Source organism: Oenanthe melanoleuca, chromosome 8 (genome assembly GCF_029582105.1).
Source record: "Oenanthe melanoleuca isolate GR-GAL-2019-014 chromosome 8, OMel1.0, whole genome shotgun sequence".
Classification (NCBI taxonomy): domain Eukaryota; kingdom Metazoa; phylum Chordata; class Aves; order Passeriformes; family Muscicapidae; genus Oenanthe; species Oenanthe melanoleuca.
Genome location: NC_079342.1, coordinates 29,219,505 through 29,241,145, shown reverse-complemented (window position 1 = coordinate 29,241,145; position 21,641 = coordinate 29,219,505). Strand labels below are relative to the sequence as shown.

Here is a 21,641-nt window from a genome sequence, read left to right as displayed (position 1 = left end):
AGTCAAATTATCCTGGATTTTCCTGAAGTTTTTCCCAAGAATGCCTGGAATTTTGGCCGGTTTGGGTTGTTCTAGTGCAGATTTAAGGTCTATGTCTGGCCATTTTCATATAGATTTTTAGGACATTTTTGTGTCTCTTAGTGCGAATTTTTTAGTCAGAATTTATCCTGGATTTTTCCCGATGTTTTTCCAATAATGCCTGGAATTTTGAATGGTTTGGGGTGTTTCAGTGTCAATCTTAGGACTATTTTAGCCATCTTCATATCGACTTTTAGGGGAATTTTCATTCTTTAATGAGAATTTGTTAGGCTGAATTTTTCCTGGATTTTTCCTGATGCTTTTCCCAGCAGTCCTTGGAATTTTGGCAGAGTTTTGGTGGTTTTGTACAGACTCTAGGAATTTTTGGGCCATTGTTCGCTTGAGTTCCAGGGGTTTTGGGCCATTTTATGACGCACTTTTTCCAGATATTTTGCCACACATTTCCTCAGTTTTTTCCTCAGAAATTCCAGCAATCTCACTGGATTTTGGGGCCATGTTTCATTTTTTAGTGCAGGTGTTAGGAGTTTTTGTTGCCATTTTTTGTGCAATTTCTTGTGGATTTTTTTGTTTATTGGTGTAAATTTTAAAGGATTTTTCCTGTTTTTAAGGCAGAGTTTTTCCTGGGTTTTTCCAGGTGTTTTTCCTAAGAATGCCTGGAATTTTGACACCTTTTGGGTGTTCCCATGAAACTTTTGGCAATGTTGGGCACATTTTCAGTCTGATTCTTAGGGGATTTTTCCTTTCTTAATGCGAATTTTCAGGGACTTTTCTGGTTTGTTAGGCTCCATTTTTCCTGGATTTTTCCTGATGCTTTTCCCAGCAGTCCTTGGGATTTTGGCAGAGTTTAGGTGTTTTAGGACAGATTCCAGGAGGTTTTGGGCCATTGTTCATGTGACTTCCAGGGTTTTTGGGCCATTTTAAGTCGCATTTCCTCTGGATATTTTGCCCACTCACTTTGGCAGTTTTTTTCTCAGAAATTCCAGCAATCTCACTGGATTTTGGGGCCATGTTTGGGTTTTTTAGTGCAGATGTTAGGAGTCTTTCTGGCCATTTTCTGTGCAATTTCTGGGGGATTTCTGTGTCTCCTAGTGCGAATTCATCCTGAAATTTTCTGGGTTTTTAGTCTGAAATTATCCTGGATTTTCCCCGATATTTTTCCCAAGAAAGCCTGGAATTCTGACTGGTTCAGTGTGTTCTAGTGCACATTTAAGGTCTATTCCTGGTCATTTTTATATCGACTTTTAGGGGAATTTGGGTCTCTTAGTGCCAATTTGTCAGGCTGTTTTTTTTTTCCTGGATATTTCCTGATGCTTTTCACAGCAATCCTTGGGATTTTGGCAGATTTTTGTTGCTTTTGTACGGATTCCAAGAGTTTTTGGTCCATTGCTCGTGATTTCCAAACTTTTTGATCTTTTTAAAAAATCGCATTTCCTCTGGATATTTTGCCAACTCTCTTTCCCAGGTTTTTCCTCAGAAATCCCTGGACTCTCACTGTATTCCGGGGCTGTTTTATTCTTTTAGTGGAGATCTTAGGATTTCTTCTTGCCATTTTTTTGTGAAATTTCTGGGGGATTTTTGTGTTTCTTAGTGCGAATTTATCCCTCAATTTTCTGGGATTTTTTAGTCTGAAATTATCCTGGATTTTCCTGAAGTTTTTCCCAAGAATGCCTGGAATTTTGGCCGGTTTGGGTTGTTCTAGTGCAGATTTAAGGTCTATGTCTGGCCATTTTCATATAGATTTTTAGGACATTTTTGTGTCTCTTAGTGCAAATTTTTTAGTCAGAATTTATCCTGGATTTTTCCCGATGTTTTTCCAATAATGCCTGGAATTTTGAATGGTTTGGGGTGTTTCAGTGTCAATCTTAGGACTATTTTAGCCATCTTCATATCGACTTTTAGGGGAATTTTCATCCTTTAACGAGAATTTGTTAGGCTGAATTTTTCCTGGATTTTTCCTGATGCTTTTCCCAGCAGTCCTTGGAATTTTGGCAGAGTTGAGGTGTTTTAGTATGGATTTCAGGAGCTTTTGGGCCATTGTTCATTTGAATTCCAGGCTTTTTGGGCTGTTTCATGCCGCATTTCCTCTGAATATTTGGCCCAATCACTTCCCCAGTTTTTTCCTCAGAAATTCCAGCAATCCCACTGGATTTTGGGGCCGTTTTGGGTTTTTTAATGCAGATATTAGAATGTTTTTTGCCATTTTTTGTGCAATATCTGGGGGATTTCTGAGTTTCTTAGGGCAAATTTTGGCCATTTTCCTGATTTGTTAAGGCTGAATTTATCCTGGATTTTTCCTGCTGTTTTTCTTAAAATGCTAGGAATTTTGACCAGTTTGGGGTGTTTCAGTGTCAGTTTTAGGACTATTACTGGCCATTTTCAGTCTGATTTTTAGGGGATTTTTACGTCTCCTAATGGGAATTTAGCAGGCCAATTTTCCTTGGATTATTCCTGATGCTTTTCCCAGCAGTCCTTGGGATTTTGGCAGAGTTTTGGTGGTTTTGTACAGACTCCAGGAATTTTTGGGCCATTGTTTGTGTGATTTCCAGGCTTTTTGGTCTTTTTAACTCGCATTTCCTCTGGATATTTTGCCAACTCTCTTTCCTAGGTTTTTTCTCAGAAATCCCTGGACTCTCACTGTATTCCGGGCCTGTTTTATTCTTTTAGTGAAGATTTTAGGATTTCTTCGGGCCATTTTTTGTGCAATCTCTGGGAGAGTTTTGTGTTTCTTAGTGCAAGTTTATCCTGGAATTTTCTAGGTTTTTTTAGTCTAAAATTATCCTTGAATTTTTCCGATTTTTTTCCCAAGAATGCCTGGAATTTTGGCTGGTTTGGGTTGTTCTAGTACAGATTTAAGGTCTGTTTCTGGCCATTTTCATATCAATTTTTAGGAGATTTTTGTGTCTCTTAGGGCAAATTTTTTTTAGTCTAAATTTATCCTGGATTTTTCCCGATGTTTTTCCTATAATGTCTGGAATTTTAACTGGCTTGGGGTGTTTCAGTGTCGATTGTAGGACTATTTCTGTCCATTTACATATCGACTTTTAGGGGAATTTTTACGTCTCTTAGTGTAAATTTTCAGGGACTTTCCTTGTTTGTTATGTTTCATTATTCCTGGATTTTCCTGATTCTTTTCCCAGCAGTCCTTGGGATTTTGGCAGAATTTTGGTATTTTTGTACAGATTCCAGGAATTTTTGTGCCATTGTTCGTGTGATTTCCAGGCTTTTTGGTCTTTTTAACTTGCATTTCCTCTGGATATTTTGCCAACTCTCTTTCCTAGGTTTTTTCTCAGAAATCCCTGGACTCTCACTGCATTCTGGGGCCGTTTTATTTTTTTAGTGAAAATTTTAGGATTTCTTCAGGCCATTTTTTGTGCAATCTCTGGGGGATTTTTGTGTTTCTTAGTGCAAATTTATCCTGGAATTTTCTAGGTTTTTTAGTCTGAAATTATCCTTGAATTTTTCCCGTAGCATTTAAGGTGTTGCTTGGGGTGAAATCAGCAGGAAAGGCCTTTGCAGGGTTATAGAAAGATGTTTATTTTCAGCCACTACTCAGCATTGTCCAGTGTTCGGGGAACAAAGGCCCAGAGGCTCAGAGGGTCCAGGCTAAAATACATGGGAGGGTAAGGCGGGGAAACCATCAGGGACCAATAATTAGGTAACACGGGGGTATTACAAGGGAAGGTTTAAAACAGAAAACCAACAGGGAGTTAGGGTGGGAGTGACCAGAAGGCTGGGAGAGGGCACAGGGTTGACTCAGGGAACAGAACAGGGGCTGCATTCTTTAGCTGGGAATGCGTTTGGATTTCCATAACTCCCCTTTTCTTTATTAATTAAGAAGGCTTTTTAGAGGATATTAAAATTAAATGGTTGAGGTGAGTAAAAAAAACCCTAAATAAAACAATTTTTAAATGCAAGCTAATTTTTTTTGAGTCTTTAGTATAAAAAGGAATTTTTGAAGCATCTTGAAACTGGTACGAAGAGATGTGAAGTTTTTTCAGCATGGCTTGTTAGGAAACTGAGACAGGAAAAGGATTTTTCAGCGTGGACTGGCACTTTGGTGGCTGTTAGCGAAATGGGAATGCTGTACCTGTTGAAACTCTAAAAAGAGCTCATTAATTTTGAAGAAAAAACAAAAATTGTTACTTTCAGAAATTTTTTTTCATTTTTTTTTTTCTCTCCCTCCACCCCAATCATCCCCCCTTTGTAAAAAGAAATTTTAGGAAAACAAATTGGTGGTTGGGTGGGAAAGGTAGGGAAAAGCATGGCTGTGGGAAAACTTTGGAGGGGAAAGGGGGTTATGAATTTGGGGAAACATAAAAAATGGGTAATTGGATTTGGGAAAATTTTGAAAAGATTTATTTGGTGGATGGATAAAGGGAAAAGAGGGAGGGAAATAGGAAGGCAAAAGGGATTGGGGGAAGGCACTTATTTGCTTGGCAGGTTTTACAGATGAAGAATTAGGGTTGCTGCTGTGATTATAGAGGGCTGTTGGCTTTGGTTGTGTAAAGGACAAGGTTTTTTAGTAGCTGAAAAATAATTGCAATTTGGTGCATAAAAGCTTCCTTTCACTGGAGATCCATTAGGTCTGGTAACATTTTCTGCTTGGAGACCCTTTTTTCCTTGTACTATGTAAAATTCTACTAATTCGTTGTTTTTTAAACTGAGAAGACATTTTTTAGGGTTATTTTTCTTAATTGAAGTTTGATGGACAAACACATCTTCATTGGTGTCATTTCGGGTGATAAATCCATATTTATTTTTTACATTGAACCATTTAACTGTTCCTAAAACTTTTTTAACAATGATGTTTTTATTTTTGCTGGTGGATTTGTGTTTGTGGCTGTTTTGCTGGACATGCTGAAATTGGTAGGGTTTGTGTTGCAGGCAGGCAGCTGCAAGGCTGAAAAGGTGTGGGCAGCACTGCGCTGGGGGTGCGGAGCGCGCCGGCTGCTCTGGGTGCGCGGGGCTTCTCGGCGGGGGGGCGACGCGTGACTCCGGACGCGCGGGGCTCCGCAGCGGGGGGGGCGGCTCGCGGCGGCACTGCGCGGGGGCTGTGCGGCGGGCAGGCGGCTTGCGGAGCGGGGAGCGCGGGCTCCAGCGGGCGCGTGGGGCGGCTGAGAGCAGGGATGCGGGGAAGCGGACGGCGAAAGGGAAAACGAATCGGAGTGATTTTGCTCGGAGAAAAGGCGGGCTGTGTGTGCGGGTGGGGACTCCCCAGAACTGCGGGGCCCGGGGGACGTTGCAGGGGTTGGGGTGGTTGCTGCTCGCGACTGAGAGCCACGCGCGCGCCGCGAAGGAGGGGAGGGAGGGCTTGGCTCAGTGCCGGAGGCGGCGGGGCCGCTTTTCTGGGCCGGGGAGGGAGGAGCCGGTTTTTCCCTCGCGGCCGCGGCGGCGCGCCGCCGAGGAGGAAACGGCCGGGCCCGCTCCTCGTTGGCGGCTGTAGCGGCGCTCTGAGCCGGGGGCGTCTGTTCGGAGCGCGGTTCGCGGGATATAGAAGAGGGGGGCCATGGTGCGGATGGCGGGAAGGTCCCCCCGGGATCGAAATGGGGTTTCGCGGAGATTTTAAGAAGGAAAAACCGGGGGGAAAAGTGTTTCGGGTGGCTCTTATGATTTCTTGAAATAAAGGTAAAAACCGCGTAACTGTAAAGTCTTGCTGTGTTTGTAAGGTATAGATTAACGTGCCAATTTCGTTCCAAAAGTCCCCGGATTCTATAGAATCAGTATTAGTAGAAGGAAATGAGAAAATATTAATTTAACGAAAGATTTTAAAGTACGCTTAAAAAGAGGTTTTATTGAAAATTTAAAATTATTATTAGATAGAATGGTTAATATTTGGGAATAGAAGCTTTCTTCCATGGGGCATAGGGAGGGTTTGGTGAGTCGTGTCCCCATGGAACCGAGACTAACCAGCAGAAAAAGGAGAAAAAAAAAACAAAAAAAACCCCTAAAAACTCAATTTGACCCGGTAAGAGAAAGCGAGCTTTAAAAGGGACTGAGTTCTCACCAAATCTCAGCCGGAGGAGAGGATCGTTTGCTGCTGGAAGCTGCTAGCGACGTCCAATCCCGATTCTGTGCTCGGGGTTGTTGGAGAACTCCGAAATCGCCACTCTTTATAAAACAAAGAGCAGCGACGCCGGACGGGTTTAGCGGTCCGAAGGCGGAACAGAAAACGCCGCTCTTCAGTTGATGAGGTGGTCTCAAAAACTGTTCGGGACACCAAAAATGTAGCTGGGTTTTTGGGGGAGCAGGAGCTTCCTTGCTCTCCTCCAAGCAGCTACTAAGAGTCCGGATAGCCCAGAACTTCAGTGGCTACTTGCAGCTACTCGCTAGCGACGGACGAAAGCTTGAGACAGTGTTGCAAAAGTTCCAGAGACAATTTATTATCTTCGAAGGGAATTGCAAGCAACCGTCTAATTACATTAAACAATACAAGGGTATTTATAGGTTTCTGGAGGATTGACTTTTCATCCAATAAAATTCACACATTTCAAAGTAACGAATTATCTCTAAATTCTAAGTACAAAAAGAACCAATTATTGTAACACTTTAAGAACCAATAGAAATCCTAAAAGATAATGGGAGCTGAGGTAGGGAAAAGGGCCACTGTCCTTAGGAATGTCTTTGTTCTAAGGGATATAGTTCCAGGGGCCCGGTTTGGGGAAATCTGAATTTTCTACATTTTCCGATTATTTTCCAAAGAATGCCTGGAATTTTGGCCAGTATTCGTTGTGCTAGTGCAGATATAAGACCTATGTCAGGCCATTTTCATATAGATTTTTAGGAGATTTTTGCGTCTCTTAGTGCGAATTTTTTTAGTCAGAATTTATCCTGGATTTTTCCCGATGTTTTTCCAATAATGCCTCGAATTTTGAATGGTTTGGGGTGTTTCAGTGTCGATCTTAGGACTATTTCTGGCCATTTTCATATCGACTTTTAGGGTAATTTTGGGTCTCTCAGTGCAAATTTGTTAGGCTGAATTTTCATTGGATTTTTCTTGATGCTTTTCCCAGCAGTCCTTGGAATTTTGGCAGAGTTGAAGTGTTTTAGTATAGATTTCAGGAGCTTTTGGGCCCTTCTTCATTTGAATTCCAGGCTTTTTCGGCTGTTTTATGTCGTATTTCCTCTGGATATTTTACCCGCTGACTTTGCCAGTTTTTTCCTCAGAAATTCCTGGATTCTCATTGAATTTTTGGGCCATGTTTGGGTTTTTAGTGCAGATGTTAGGAGTTTTTCTTGCCATTTTTTGAGCAATTTCTGGGGGATATTTGTGTTTCTTAGTGGGAATTTTTTGCATTTTCCTGATTTTAACCTGCATTTTCTCGATGTTTTTCCGAATAATACTGGGAATTTTGACCGGTTTGGGTTGTTTCAGTGTCAATTTTAGGACTACTTCTGGCCATTTTTGTATCGACTTTTAGTGGATTTTTGCGTCTCTCATTGGGAATTTTTCAGGATGAATTTTCCTTGGATTGTTCCTGATTCCTTTCCTAGCAATCCTTGGGATTTAGGCAGATTTTAGGTGGTTTTCTACAGATTCCTGGAGTTTTTCTGTCATTTTGGGCACGATTTTTGTTGGTTTTAAGTCTCATTTCCTCCTGAAATTGGTCCATCCATTTCTCCAGTTTTTTTCCTTAGAAATCCTTGGACACTCACTGGGTTTTGGGGCAACTGTTTGGAATTTTTCTTGCCATTTTTTGTGCAATTTCTGGGGGATTTTTAAGTTAATTAGTGAGAATTTCAAGACATTTTCCTGGGTTCTTAAGGTTAAATTATCCTGGATTTTTCCAGATGTTTTTCCCAATAATTCCTGAAAGTTTGCCTGGTTTGGGGTGTTCCAGTGTTGATTTTAGGACTAGTTCTGGGCATTTTCATATCGATATGTGCTGTGGAATGGGAGAAAAGTTTTGGGGCGTATACGCTTTCTCCTTAGCTTAAAGTACACTTCCGTACTTTTTGCTATGCATTGTTGAAGGAGTGCATGGCACTCTCACAGGGTGCCAGGTAGAATTGTGCGGTACTGGTCGCTTAGAAGAAAAGTGCACCTCCCCGTCTCTCCTGCTTCTTTTATGAATAATATGCACGTTGTTCTTCCTTCTTACCAGAAGTCACTAACAACTGGTAAACTGAGCAGAGCACTCTGGTGCTCTGCGGCTTCCTTGTTTGCGCTTTGTGTCCTGCAGCGATTTCTCTCTAATGGAGGTGAACCGTCTTCTGCTCCCATCGAACACTCTGCTGGTAGGTTTTGCTACTGCCAAAACACACCTGGGACGTACACTTTTCTTTTAAAACCTCTGTACAACATAAGTCTGCCCTGCTCTTTGTAAGAGTGTCAAGGACTCTTTCAACTCTGCATAGCAAAAAGCACAGAATTCAACCTAAAGCAAAGGAGAAAGCATGCACACTGCAAAGCATTACTCCCACTGCATATATCAATGTCTTCTCTGCACCTCAGAGCCCAACAGCAAGTGTCATGTTTCCCACAGAAGGCTGCAGAAGAGTATGTATTGTAGCAGCAAACCTATTGGACGTTGAACTTCCTTCCTGCCACTGACAACATTCTTAGTCATTGACAACCGGCACGCTGTCTCGAAGCTATTTGCAGAACACGTGCATTTAGAACCCCTTATGTTCTGAACAACTTTGGAACAGTGAAGGTGCAGGCAGCAGACTAGCACAACATTCTGACATAGTCAATAGCTGGGCATTGCTTTTTCATGGAGCAAGAACGACCTCAGCTGATGATGCTTGTGAACAAGCTTCGAGAAGAACATTGCTATGTTCAGTGCAAGGGGAGAAATGCTGTGTGGTGTGCACGCTTTCTCCTTCGGTTCCGGTACACTCCTGTGCTGTTCAGTTCGTAGAGTTGAGAGAGTGCACAGCACTCTTACAGGATGCCGGGCAGACTCATATGGAACAGACGGTTTAGAAGAAAAGTGCACGTCCCAGGTGTGTTTTGGCAGTAGCAAAACCTACCAGCAGAGTGTTCTGTGTGAGGAGTAGACAGCTCACCTCCGTTTGAGAGAAATCACTGCAGGACACAAAGCGCAAACAAGGAAGCCACAGAGCACCAGAGTGCTCTGCTCAGTTTACCAGTTGTTAGTAACTCATAGTACTCTTCGAAGAAGCAGGGCAGATGGGGAGGTGCACTTTTCTTCTAAGCCACATATACCACAGCAGTCTGCCTGGCTTCCTGTAAGAGAGCCATGTACTCTTTCAACTCTGCACAGCGAAAAGTACGGAAGTGTACTTTAAGGTAAGGAGAAAGTGTTCACACTACACCGAATTTCTCCCCTTATACTGCACATAGCAATGTCTTCTCTGCATCTTGGAGCCGAACAGCAAGCGTCATGTTTACCACAGAAGGTTGCATGAAGAGTATGTATTGTAGCAGCAAAGCTCTCGAACATTGAACTTCCTTCCTACCACTAGTCACTGACAGCCGGTCCACTGTTTGAAAGCTATTTGGAGAAGACGTGCATTTAGAATGCCTTGTGATCTGAACAGCCTTGGAACAGTGAAGGTGCAGGCAGAAGACTAGCACAACGTTCTGACATGATAAACAGCTGGGAGCTGCTTTTGCATGGGCTAGAGCGACCTCAGCTGACGCCGCATGTGAACAAGCTTCGGAGAGCACATTGGCATGTTCAGTGCAAGGGGAGAAATGCTGTGTGGTGTGCATGCTTTCTCCTTAGCTTCAGGTACACTCCTGTGCTGTTCGGTTTGTAAAGCAGAAAGAGTGCACAGCAATCATTCAAAAGCAGGGCAGACTGGTATGGAAAAGAGGGTTTAGAAGAAAAGTGCACATCCCAGTTGTGTTTTGGCAGTAGCAAAACCTAGCAGCAGAGTGTTCTGTGTGAGGAGTAGACGACAGTTCACCTCCGTTCGAGAGAAATCGCTGCCAGACACAAGGTGCGAAGAAGGAAGCCGCAGAGCACCAGAGTTCTTTGCGCAGCATACCGGTTGTTAATGACTCCTGGTAAGAAGGAAAAATAATGTGGATGGTACTCATCAAAGAAGCAGGGCAGATGGGGAGGTGCACTTTTCTTCTAAGCTACCTGTACCACACCAGCCTGCCTGGCTTCCTGTAAGAGTGCCATGCACGCTTTTCAACTCTGCATAGCGAAAAGTACTTTAAGCTAAGGAGAAAGCGTGCATACCACACAGCCTTACTCCCTTTCCACTGCACATACCAGTGTCTTCTCTGCATCTCGGAGCCTAACAGCAAGAGTCATGCTTACCACAGAAGGCTGCATGACAAATAGGGATGTAGTCGCATTGCTAGCAGATGTTGATCTTCCTTCTTACCATTAATCACTGACAACTGGTAGGCTCCGCAGAGCACTCTGGTGCTTTGTGGCTTTCCTTCTTCGCACTTTGTGTCCTGCGGCAATTTCTCTCTAACGGAGGTGAAGTGCCGTCTTTTCCTCTCTCAGAACACTCTGATGCTAGGTTTTTCTACAGCCAAAAAACGCCTGAGATGTGCATGCTTCTTCAAAATCCTCTATACCATATCAGTCTACCCTGCTTCTTGTAAGAGTGCCATGCACTCTGAACTCTCCATAGCGATAAGCACAGAAGTCAACCTGAAGCTAAGGGGAAGGCGTGCACACCACACAGCATTACTCCCCTTCCACTGAACATACCAATGTGCTCTCCGAAGCTTGTTCACTTGCGGCGTGACCTAAAGTCACTCTTGCTCCATGCACTCTTTCAACTCTGCATAGCAAAGAGCACGGAAGTGTACTTTAAGGTAAGGAGAAAGCATTCACACCACACAGCATTTCTCCCTTTCTACGGTATGCAAATGGCCAGGAATAGTCCTAAAATCAACACTGAAACACCCCAAACTGGTCAAAATTCCAGGCATTCTTGGGAAAAACTTCAGGAATAATCCAGGATAAATTCAGCCTTAAAAATACAGGAAAATGCCTAAAAATTCGCACTAAGAAACAAAAAAAAAAAAAAACCCACCTAAAATTGGGGAGAAAAAGGCAAGAAAAACTCCTAATATTTGCACTAAAAAACCAAAAATGGCCCCAAAATCCAGTGAGATTGCTGGAATTTCTGAGGAAAAAACTGCCAAAGTGAGTGGGCAAAATATCCAGAGGAAATGCGACTTAAAATGGCCCAAAAACCCTGGAAGTCACACGAACAATGGCCCAAAAACTCTGTCCTAAAACACCTAAACTCTGCCAAAATCCCAAGGACTGCTGGGAAAAGCATCAGGAAAAATCCAGGAATAATGGAACCTAAAAAACCAGAAAAGTCCCTGAAAATTCGCACTAAGAAAGGAAAAATCCCCTAACAATCAAACTGAAAATGACCTGAAAATTCCCAAAAGTTGCACAGGAACACCCCAAAGCTGTCAAAATTCCAGGCGTTCTTGGGAAAAACATCTGGAAAAACCCAGGAAAAATCCTTTAAAATTCACACTGAGAAACACAAAAATCCACAAGAAATTGCACAAAAAGTGGCCAGAAAAACTCCTAATATCTACCCCAAAACCCAGTGAGTTTCCAGGGATTTCTGAGGAAAAAACAGCAAAAACGAGTGGGCAAACTTCCGGAGGAAATGCATCTTAAAATGGCCCAAACCCCCCAGAAATTGCACCAAAAATGGCCAAAAAATAATCCTAAAATTTCCACTAAAAAAATAAAACGGCACCAAAATCCAGTGAGAGTCCAGGGATTTCTGAGGAAAAACGTGGGAGTGCTGGCAAAATATCAAGAGGAGATGCAATTTCAAATGGGCCAAACCCCATTAAAAGGTGCAAAAAATGGCCCAAAAACTCCAGGAATCTGTACAAAAACACCTCAACTCTGCCAAAATCCCAAGGATTGCTGGGAAAAGCACCAGGAAAAATCCAGGAAAAATTCAGCATTAAAACCCAGAAAAATGCCCATAAATCTACACTAAGAAGACAAAATTCCTCCAGAAATTGCACAAAAAATGGCCAGAAAATACCCTTACATCTCCACTAAAAAACCAAAAAGGCCCCAAAAATCAGTGAGAGTCCAGGAATTTCAAAGTAAAAGATTGAGAAAACGAGCAGGCAAAATATCCCTAGATAATGCGACTTAAAATGGCCCAAAAACTCCTAAAATCGCACTAAAAATGCCCTAAAAACTCCTGTAATCCGTAGTAAAACACCTAAACTCTGCCAAAATCCCAAGGATCGCTGGGGAAAGCTTCAGAAAAAATCCAGGGAAAGTTTAGTGTAACACACAAAAAAAATCATTTAAAATTCGCACTAGGAGACACAAAAGTCCCGTAAAAATCGATATTAAATTGACCAGAAAGAGACCTAAAATCTGCACTGGAACACACTAAACCTGTCAAAATTCTAGGCATTATTGGGAAAAACATTGGGAAAAATCCAGGATAATTTCAGACCAGAAAATTCCGTCAAAAATCCCAGTAAGAAACACAGAAATTCCCCAGAAATTACAAAAAAAATCGCTAGAAAAACTTCTAGCATCTGCACTAAAAAAACAAAAACGGCCCCAAAATCCAGTGAGATTCCAGGAATTTCTGAGGAAAAAACTGGGAAAATGAGTGAGCAAAATATCCGGACGAAATGTGACTTAAAATGGTCCAAAACCCCCTAAAATGGTGAAGAAATGGCCCAAAAACTTCTTTAATCTGTACAAAAGCACCGAAACTCGGCCAAAATTCCAAGGATTGCTGGTAAAAGCATCAGAAAAAATCCAGGAGAAGTTTAGCCTAAGACACGAGAAAAATCCTTTAATATTCCGGGACGGGACAAGACAGCGTGTGGTGATCTTTCTCATCAGAGCCCCCGTGTCAGACTCCCCTGCTCAGCAGCACAGACCTCACACCCTGCGTCGCTGGAGAACTGGAGACTGGCTCAGCTGCAGAAAGAAACCGGCTGAAATCCACACAAAATATATTTTTTCCAATATCTGCGACCTTACCTGCACACCACAACAACGATATTTCTTAGCCGCAAGGCAAAAAAAAGGCGTTAGTCTAGCCTCAGGAATGGCTATGGCCTAGGCATTAAGTTGAGAGACAATGTATGAGGAAGACCTTAGAGATTTCTATTCCCAAGGCGCAGGTCTATTCTCATTCCCGTGCTGCGCTGAAAGGTCCGGGCGTGGGAGGTCTGGCCCGGCTTGTGCAGGGACTAACACAAATCTGGGGCTGTGATGCCCGGTCCCGGAGCTCTGGTTACGGGCCGGGATGAGCCCGCCGCATCCGCCGGGGACGCTGTGGAATGCGCTGGGCTGGCCCCACCCTCCCTAACCCCCCCTCCCCCCCCGCCGTTGGTCTGACAACGGCACGCGCAGTTCTCGGCGCGAGCATGTTGGAGCGGAACCATTGAGCCCCTTGGGGGGTGGGTAGAGACCCGGGAGAGACCCCGAAGCGACCCTGAGCGACACCGGGAGCAACATCCGTAGGGCCTGGAAGGCGAGGGGTAGGCGTGGAGTTTCACCGTTAGGAGTCTCTGGGAGGCTACGAAGCTGCTTTGAAGGCTGGAGCTCCTCTGCTCTAGGACAGGCTGGAGAGCCGAGGGTGTCGATTCTGGAGAACAGAAGGCTCCAGGGAGACCTTAGAGCTCCTTGCAGTGTCTACTGGGGCTCCAAGAGAGCCTGAGAGGGACTTTGGAAAAGGGCCTGGGCTGGCAGGACAAGGGGGAGTGGCTTCAGACTGCCTGAGGGCAGGAGTAGATTGGATATTGGAAAGGAATTCTTTCTTGTGTGGGTCCTGAGGCCTTGACACAGGTTGCTCAAAAAGGCTGTGTGGGTGCCCCATCCCAGGAAGTGTCCATGGCCAGGTTAGACAGGACTTGGAGTAACCTGGGCTAGTGGAAGGTGTCCCTGCCCATGTCAGGATGTTGGAAGATGTTCTCTCTCTAAGGTCCCTTCCAGCCCAAACCATTCTGGGATTCTAGAATTCATGGAAGGCCCTTTTCCAAGTGAAATGTATCTCTTGGCTCCCAGCTTATAGTTACCAGTTCTTCTGGATGCAGGCCTGGCCAGTCAACTGTGATGAGCCACGGATTCTCAGTTAGGACAAGTGTAGACAGATCTTCAAGGCCCAGGTAAAAAAAGCAAAGGATTGAGTAAAAGCCAAAGATTGGTTGTGTTAATCAGTTGAAATTACCCCAAGTCATTTTCAGCATTGCTGCTTTTGATTTGTTTTAGTTAAAAAATGAACGTGTTATCTCCAGCATATGCTCTCCAATGCATCTACACGTGTTCCCATCTCTTTGTTGTATATCAGGTTATATTAAGTCAAGGCAGACTCAAAACACAGCAGTAAAACATTTAGAGGCGTAGTTAGCCAGATTCAGGCATTTTAAACTCTGCTGTTGACTTTTCTGGTAACTGTAAGCAAGGCCACACAATCCAGTTACTCCCCTTTTCCTCTCTGAGGAAAATATTATCTTTTTTTTTTTTTTTTCTCATTTTGAAAATAGCCTTAGATGAAGATGGTTATGCATGTGGCATGTAGGGTTCATTATTTTACCTTTCTCTTCCGCTATCTTTCCCTTACTAGTTTTTATTAATTACTTTGTCGCTATTCTCCATTCAGTAGGTTTGAAGGAATTCTAATTGTTGAGATTATGGTTCTTTGAAGGCTCATGTAGCCCATGTTTTGGGTGAAGGAAAGAAGACAAGGTCCTCTAAGAAGAGTAAAAAGCATACTTTAAATAGACATTCAGAAATGTCTTCTGATGCTGTGCCATTATCGTGTAATCAGCAGAAATGTGTTGGAAAAATACTCATCAGTGACTTCACAAAAAAGCTACACTCAAACAGGTAAAGAACAGAAGCACAAACCCCCAATTATATGTTCATAACTAAAGGTATGAAATTGACAGATTTGGGAATTAGAAACTCCTGAATTCTTGTTAGAACTAATGATTTGTAATAGACTGTCTCTTTGCCAAGTGTAAATTTGGTATAATGAACTGTTTGCTGCCTTTTGAAGTGCAGGGCTAATAGATTAATATATGCCATGGCAGGCATATTATATGGCTTTCCTTTTTAAAAGTAATTGTCTATGCTCATAGCAATCTAGGTATGAGCTCAGTCTGACACCAATATTTCTAAGTAAATGGCTTACATGATGATGCAGTAAGGTTATGTAATGAACAAGAATAAACTTAATGCATCCATCCTTTTTTACCCTAAGCCAGATGCTGAATAATGATACAGGGATTCTCACTGACCCCAGGGAGAAACACTGTGCCCTTTGCACTGAAACACCCACACAGTGCTTTTGGGAAAAGCAGTGGGCAGATAAAGGCTATTTCCACATTTCTTGCTAGTATTTCCATAAAAGTTCATAGGTTTTTTAATCTTTTAGAACTGTTATGTATATCTTTGTAGTTTACATGTACTAAATCTAACATGTATTGCTTTAATGCCATCTTAATAGATTTGAAGTTGGGATCTACCCAGGCTTCAATGTCTCAAAAGAAACAATGTTGATTCTTTGAATTTTATTCTTTAAAGTTAGAATGATACTTACGATCACTTTAATGTTACATTTTGCCAATTAAAGTGAATTATACTATTATGTTAGTCCCTCTTCTGGTACATTTTTGGTACAAATCAAAGCTTTATTCTCTGTCTGTTTCAGACAATCTACAACTTTTCTAGAGGTTTGGGGAAATATAGATGCAAGTTCAGCTGAGAAAGTCAGAGGCCTGCCTGATGTAGTTGGTAAAACTGGTTTCCCTTAATATCATTTATTTTAATTTGTATTCACAGGAGACATGGTACATGTAATGGGTTTAGCTGAACAAGGTATAACATTGTCCTAGTTTGAAAGTAAACCAGCAGGACAAATTAACCCCACACAAATACCTTGTGAGAGATTTCAAATCAGAGTTACAATTTAATAGAAAGATTACAGCAAATGCAATGATACAGAAAAACTGGTTTAAAACCACAAAGTCAGAGTACAAACCAGCACTCTGTTGGTCAGGGTGGTTGCAGTCCTGTCAGAAGCTCTTGTGGAAGTTTGGGTCCTCCTCTGAATGTCCAGTGGTGATGTTGTCCCAAGACCCCTGATTACCTACCTCATTATATACAGTGAGGTTCAGGTATATACCCCAGGGTAGAGAAGTTCACAATGGAATGATTAATCCCTTGAGTCACAGAATATTTTTGGAGTTCTTAATAGTCATTCCAGATGTCCATTCTGCTAGTCATATTCAATTCATTATGGCCCATTAGCAGAGATAATACTTTCAGGATGGGTGATGCTGCTGCTTCCCCAGCTGAGTCATCCTAAGTATAAAGAAACACTACCTCACCTTGCAGAGTTTGCCTCTTCTCATTTTTTAACATTCCACAGGTATCCTGGGGGGTCAGGTGTGCCCTGAAAATGACCCATCATTAACAGTTTATCATAAAATGAGGTAGAGGGGAGTAGAATACACAGTTTGATTATACCCACATTGGCACTCTTACTCCTGCAAGGCAACAAAAATCAAGCTCAGAAATGGCCTGACACATTTTTGATGATTTGTAGGTAATTTCAAAGATGAAGAGTCTTTTACTAGAAAAAAAACTGTTGTGAATTTGTCAGTCAATCATTATGCTTAGATGATAAATTCCAGTTTTTATGAAGTCAGATCTCATTCCTGAAATGTTGCAATTTTTTTACATCATACCTGATGATGATATGGTTGATAGTTCTGTGCTATTATCCTTCTGAATATCAGAAGTTAATAAAGGAAGTTTTAAAATACATTCTAGTATTTTGTATTTTTAACCTCCATTTGCTAAGATTGCACTTCCTGTGGAAAGGTGTTGCACACTGTGAGAGCGGCACAAACTACAGCAGTCATAGGATTTAGGGATTTACTGATCGTAAGTCCCACGTTCTGCAGCAACAGTTCCAGGCAATAGAATCTTCATTTCTCTCTCATCAGTTCCTGTGGAAGCAGGCAGTGGTACATGGAAGTACCTGGCAGAACAGCAGCAAAACCATCATGATCAAGCAGTGACTGAAATGCAGCAGGAGCTGGACTGCATTGGCAGGGTAAGGCAGGATTTTTTAATTCAGAGTCTAAGAGCGCTTTTCTAAGGTCAGGGCGCAATATTTAAATGATCACACTGACCTACCATTTTAGGAGATGGAAGCCTCTGTTTTGAAGCTTCAGGAATTCCTTCAGCTAAAAGTGATGAAATCAGATGAAAAGAGTAAACTTCTGTTTGAAAAGATTGCGTCTGACATGGCTTTGGAAGGTTTCTCATTTGAAGTAAGGCAGTTCAGAGCATTGGCTCAACTTCAGTTACTTGTACAGTGTAACATCTTCTTATGGCTCCGTGGAGTCCTAAATTGTTGTTTTTTTTCTTTTTTTTTTTTTTTTAATATATATATATTCACTTTTCAGTGAGATTGAGACTAGATTTTTATTGCAGGATTTGGAAGAACTGTGGAATATGATCCATGAGGAATCCTCAGACAGAAAGAAGCAGATTAGGGCAGTGGACACATCCTTAAAGGACATCGAAAGGAATCGAGCCGTTAAAGTGAGCTGCAGTCTTAATAACTGTTATTTAAGTACAGGATATTTGCTGACACAATGCTTGATGCAGAGCAAAGAGTAGCTTGTTTCCACAAGAGTCAGAGGTCTGCCATAGTTCTTTTGTGTGGTGATTGCTTTCTTTTCGCCAATAAACTATTCACTCATTTTACGTCCACATAATCAGGAGAAGCTACTTTTTTCCTAGTCTTAAGGTGTTCCTTTCTTTCACGATTTCCTATACTAAAGGTGCAAGGAATATGTGAGCTGCTTTTATTTCCCTGGAGAGCTGTGTAGGTCAAACTTTCATCTGGTCTGTTATTTTTTGGGGAACATACCTATTCTGCAGCTGAGAAGGAGCATAGACATGGCCATGCTTGATCTTAGTTTGGGTTGGCTGGGTCTGAGTAGCAAACGTGTTGCAGTTTTGTAGTTTTCAGCCTGACCTGTTAAAAGTCATTTGACATCATAGGAAGTGTTTGGATAAAAAAATGGATAGAGTATGAGAGAGATTGCAGCACTATCCTTGTAGGCAAGGAAAAGCAGTTTGTTCTACCAGTGCCACTTTCTTCTCTCTTTGTAATTCAGGTGTGATGAAGAGGTCAAGGAATATCGCCAGTAACCTTTTTGTTGGATTAGTTACAAATGTCAGAGATGAACACATTTGCTTTAATTTTGTGTTCACTTAAAACAGGAACTGGTGGATTCCCTTCAGATATTTGAAAGGACGTTGGTTTGATTTTTAAATTCCTATTGCAGCCTGTCTGCTGAGCACTTAATTATCAGATATTAAAGAGAAATCAGCTAAGTAGTAGCAAAGTTGAAGGTTTTAGTTACTGTTTTTAGGAATTACTGAAAAAAATCAGTCTTTAAGGTAACTAAGATTAATATTTTTTAATTTACTTCTCAGTCTATGTGTCATCTAATTAATTTTATTTCATTATAATACATTTAATTAATTTAATGGAATTCACTTTTATGGAAAAATTGCCTTGTTCATGTAGATTTTAACTTGGGAAACTGGTATATGAGTTATACTTTTTGTTGTTGTTGCTTTTCTTTCTTTTTTTTATTGCACAGATAGCAGATGTACTGACCAAGTATACTGTGAAACTGGAGGAAATTTCCTTCTTCTTGGCAGCTAAAGTTCACAAGCTCATTAACAATAAGGCCATGGTAAATGTTTTACCTGGGGCAAGATAGCAGTCTGAATATTCCTAGAATGTCTCTATTTCCCCAACTGAAATTAGTTTTTTCTACCTATCAATCACGGAAATATAGAAGAGATTTTTACTTTGCAAGGGTATTTATTATAATTTATGCTCTTTTTTCCCCTCATTTTCTGTAGAAGATACAATTCTTTTTTTTTTTTTTTTTTTTGCATGTTATATACTGCTTCTACTCCTTTTTTGTTTTTGCATGTTGTATGCTGTTTCTAGTTTTATTTTTTAATACACAGAATATAAACAGGGTGCTGCTGGATAATGAGAGGGCAACTGCCAAGCTACTCTTTAATCTAATGAAATCAGAGCTTGAGAAAGAAAAATTGCATCAACTGAAATGGCAAGGGAGACTCAAGGACTGGAAGCTCATCCAAAAGAACTGTGTAGTTCAGAGTTTCAGGTCAGAAATTTTGCAGTCTTATTTTGCACAATGGGTAACATAAAGTGGCTGATGTTTACTTTTGGTTTCTATAAAAGTAATACTTTATCATTTTTTCTTTATACATATCACATATGATATCACATATGTAATGGTTCCATTATACGTATCTATTTTCCATCCTGCAGAGAATTTATGGCAAGTGAAGAAATACAGAATCCCCCAGCTGTGAAAACGGAAATGGAAAATGTGATAAAGGAGCAGATTGTACTTAGTGAACAGAGACTGAGGGTTTTGCAGTATATTGGGTATGGCAAAAGAGGGTATAGCATAAAGGAAAACAGTTATTTCTGGAGTTAATGAAGGACTTGGCTACAAAATGCACTTTGCTTCCTGCCCATGTGTGATTGTTAAATTCAGCAGTAAGGCAGGCTCTAAACCTATTTTTGTACCGCTCTTTTTAATGGAAAAAATGCATTCTTGATTTTCAGTGAACCAGCTACACTAAATAGGTGGTGGTCAAAGGCTAAAAATGTAGGAATACAAAAATAAATCCTACTGACTTTTGAAACATAGTAGAAATGGGCAAAGATGGGTGTAGACCTAGAAGTTGGTGCTTTTCTCAAGGCATTTTTTCTGCATGGTATGGGATTTTATTTGTGTAATAAATCAAGAGTGGAGTCTGGATAGAAATCTAACACTGCTATGTTTGAATATCCATCCTGAACAAAAGAAACATTTTTGGGTGCAATGTATTACAGTATTTACAGAGAGGTTTTTTACAGTGGAGGCAGGAACAAGGTAGATTACTGTTAGTTCCTTGTCGGGCAGTAAACAGTTGGCCTTGTACAACAACAATCTCTGGTTTATTTTCATTGCCAAGATGCTGTAAATAAAGCATAGTAGTATGGATATTCTGATTCTTAATTTTATATTTTAAATACTACCTGGTTTGTATTTTAAGATACCTGACTCTTGTTCCCTACTTTGATAGCACCTTGTTGCCTCCAACACATACAAAATCTGATATAAATGAATGGTACAGAACTCTGGAGAATTTAAACAGAAGTATAGGTAAGTTGGGAAATCCTATGAACAGTCTGGAATTCAAGCAATATTTTCTTTTCTCCTGGGCAACAGTGAGGCAGACAGTCGCTTTGAAAGTGCATGTTTCCTCTATTCTTTGTTCCATGTGTTCCCACATACCTTCTCAGTTGCGTTGGGCTGACAGTAAGACGCAAAGAAGCTGCCTGTGCTATCACTTTCTTTTGGCTGGTACAAGCACTTGTGCTCACTTATTGTGAGATCTAGCAAGAACTGGCTAGAATTAGAACAGAACTAGAATTAATCTGGGGGAAATAAAAAGTTAATTTTGATATGGATCAGTTCTCAATTGTACAAAAATACTCCTTTTTAACTCTTGGAGAAGAAGAGGGGAAGTATTGGAGATACTTCTTTTCTCTGTGTCCTGTAGTATGCCTTCCTTCTCTGTGTCTGCCTTCTCTTGCTCCAGAGCACATCCTGTTGTGGTGCTTGTAGCCTGTATGGTAACAAAGAAGTTTGTAGCAATTGTGAATACCTTGCTGCTTTTAAGCATAATGATAAAAAGCTGTATATTGAAATGTCTTGATTTGTTTGGTTGATAATGTCTGTAGGCACAGGTCTGTAGGCACTGCTGGGATCTGTTTCCTGTGCTGAGATTCAGCACATGGTTTCTGTCATGTTTCCATTTCACACTGCACTATGAAATATGGCAATTTTGACTATAGTCTGTTCCATATCATTCAGACACCCGTAATGCGGAGTGCGTGGAGAAAATGCGCATCCAGTGTGAGCTGGTCTGGGGCAAATGTCAGGAGAAAATGCAGATGTGCAAGGTGAGTGTTACAGCTTTTGGGTGTGATAGGCATGGTACAATATGTCATTACAGTAAAATGTGTCTGAGGATCCACCAAACATCGAGATAACAAGTGGAATTACTTTTTAACTTCTGCCTTACTCTGTTCAAAAAGTAACCATCCGTTTGGTTTCACAGTAGTATTTGGTATTTGTACTTGAGATGTGTAAAAGCTGTTACAAATGCCAGTAATGAAGGGAGTGCTGTCCTACATTTATAAGGAAGATGCAAGGACCCTCAGCCTTTGTGCTAAATCTGTTTTATCTTGGGAAAGAAATTCCACCTCTCTGTCTCAATTTCTCCCTTTGTATCCAATTGAATTGTGTTGTTTACTTAGATAATATGGGATGTAGGAGGCTGAATCTTTCTCTGTCCATCACAAGAAAAGAAACACTAAATTTAGCCATGCTCTCTAAAAGCCACACAGTATTTTTTATATGCCTGTCAATAATGTGCTATTCTTTTCATTTAGATGACCCTGTTGGATATGAACATTTGCACAGTAGAAGATGTTGAAGTTGTGCATTCCAACATGCTTCAGATGTCTGAGAAACTAAAACATAGGTTTGAAGAAAAAGTGGAGCACATGGATGT

The 21,641-nt window shown here is 41.2% G+C and overlaps 1 protein-coding gene across 2 annotated transcripts in view; it reads left to right on the top strand.

Moving 5' to 3' along the window:
* Positions 1 to 13,345: 13,345 nt before the first annotated feature.
* CCDC180 (coiled-coil domain containing 180) overlaps positions 13,346 to 21,641 on the top strand; it is a 29,680-nt gene continuing 21,384 nt past the window's right edge. The window contains exons 1-13 of one of the 2 annotated variants that reach the window (XM_056497484.1): positions 13,346 to 13,477; positions 14,004 to 14,104; positions 14,599 to 14,825; positions 15,652 to 15,734; positions 16,952 to 17,061; positions 17,153 to 17,281; positions 17,445 to 17,555; positions 18,629 to 18,724; positions 19,008 to 19,171; positions 19,339 to 19,458; positions 20,145 to 20,224; positions 20,939 to 21,027; positions 21,520 to 21,639. In XM_056497484.1, coding sequence (XP_056353459.1) covers positions 14,731 to 14,825; positions 15,652 to 15,734; positions 16,952 to 17,061; positions 17,153 to 17,281; positions 17,445 to 17,555; positions 18,629 to 18,724; positions 19,008 to 19,171; positions 19,339 to 19,458; positions 20,145 to 20,224; positions 20,939 to 21,027; positions 21,520 to 21,639 — 1,197 coding nt within the window. In that variant the 5' untranslated portion in view covers positions 13,346 to 13,477; positions 14,004 to 14,104; positions 14,599 to 14,730. The remainder of the gene's footprint in view (positions 13,478 to 14,003; positions 14,105 to 14,598; positions 14,826 to 15,651; positions 15,735 to 16,951; positions 17,062 to 17,152; positions 17,282 to 17,444; positions 17,556 to 18,628; positions 18,725 to 19,007; positions 19,172 to 19,338; positions 19,459 to 20,144; positions 20,225 to 20,938; positions 21,028 to 21,519; positions 21,640 to 21,641) is intronic. The other variant, XM_056497483.1, reaches the window with a different exon arrangement.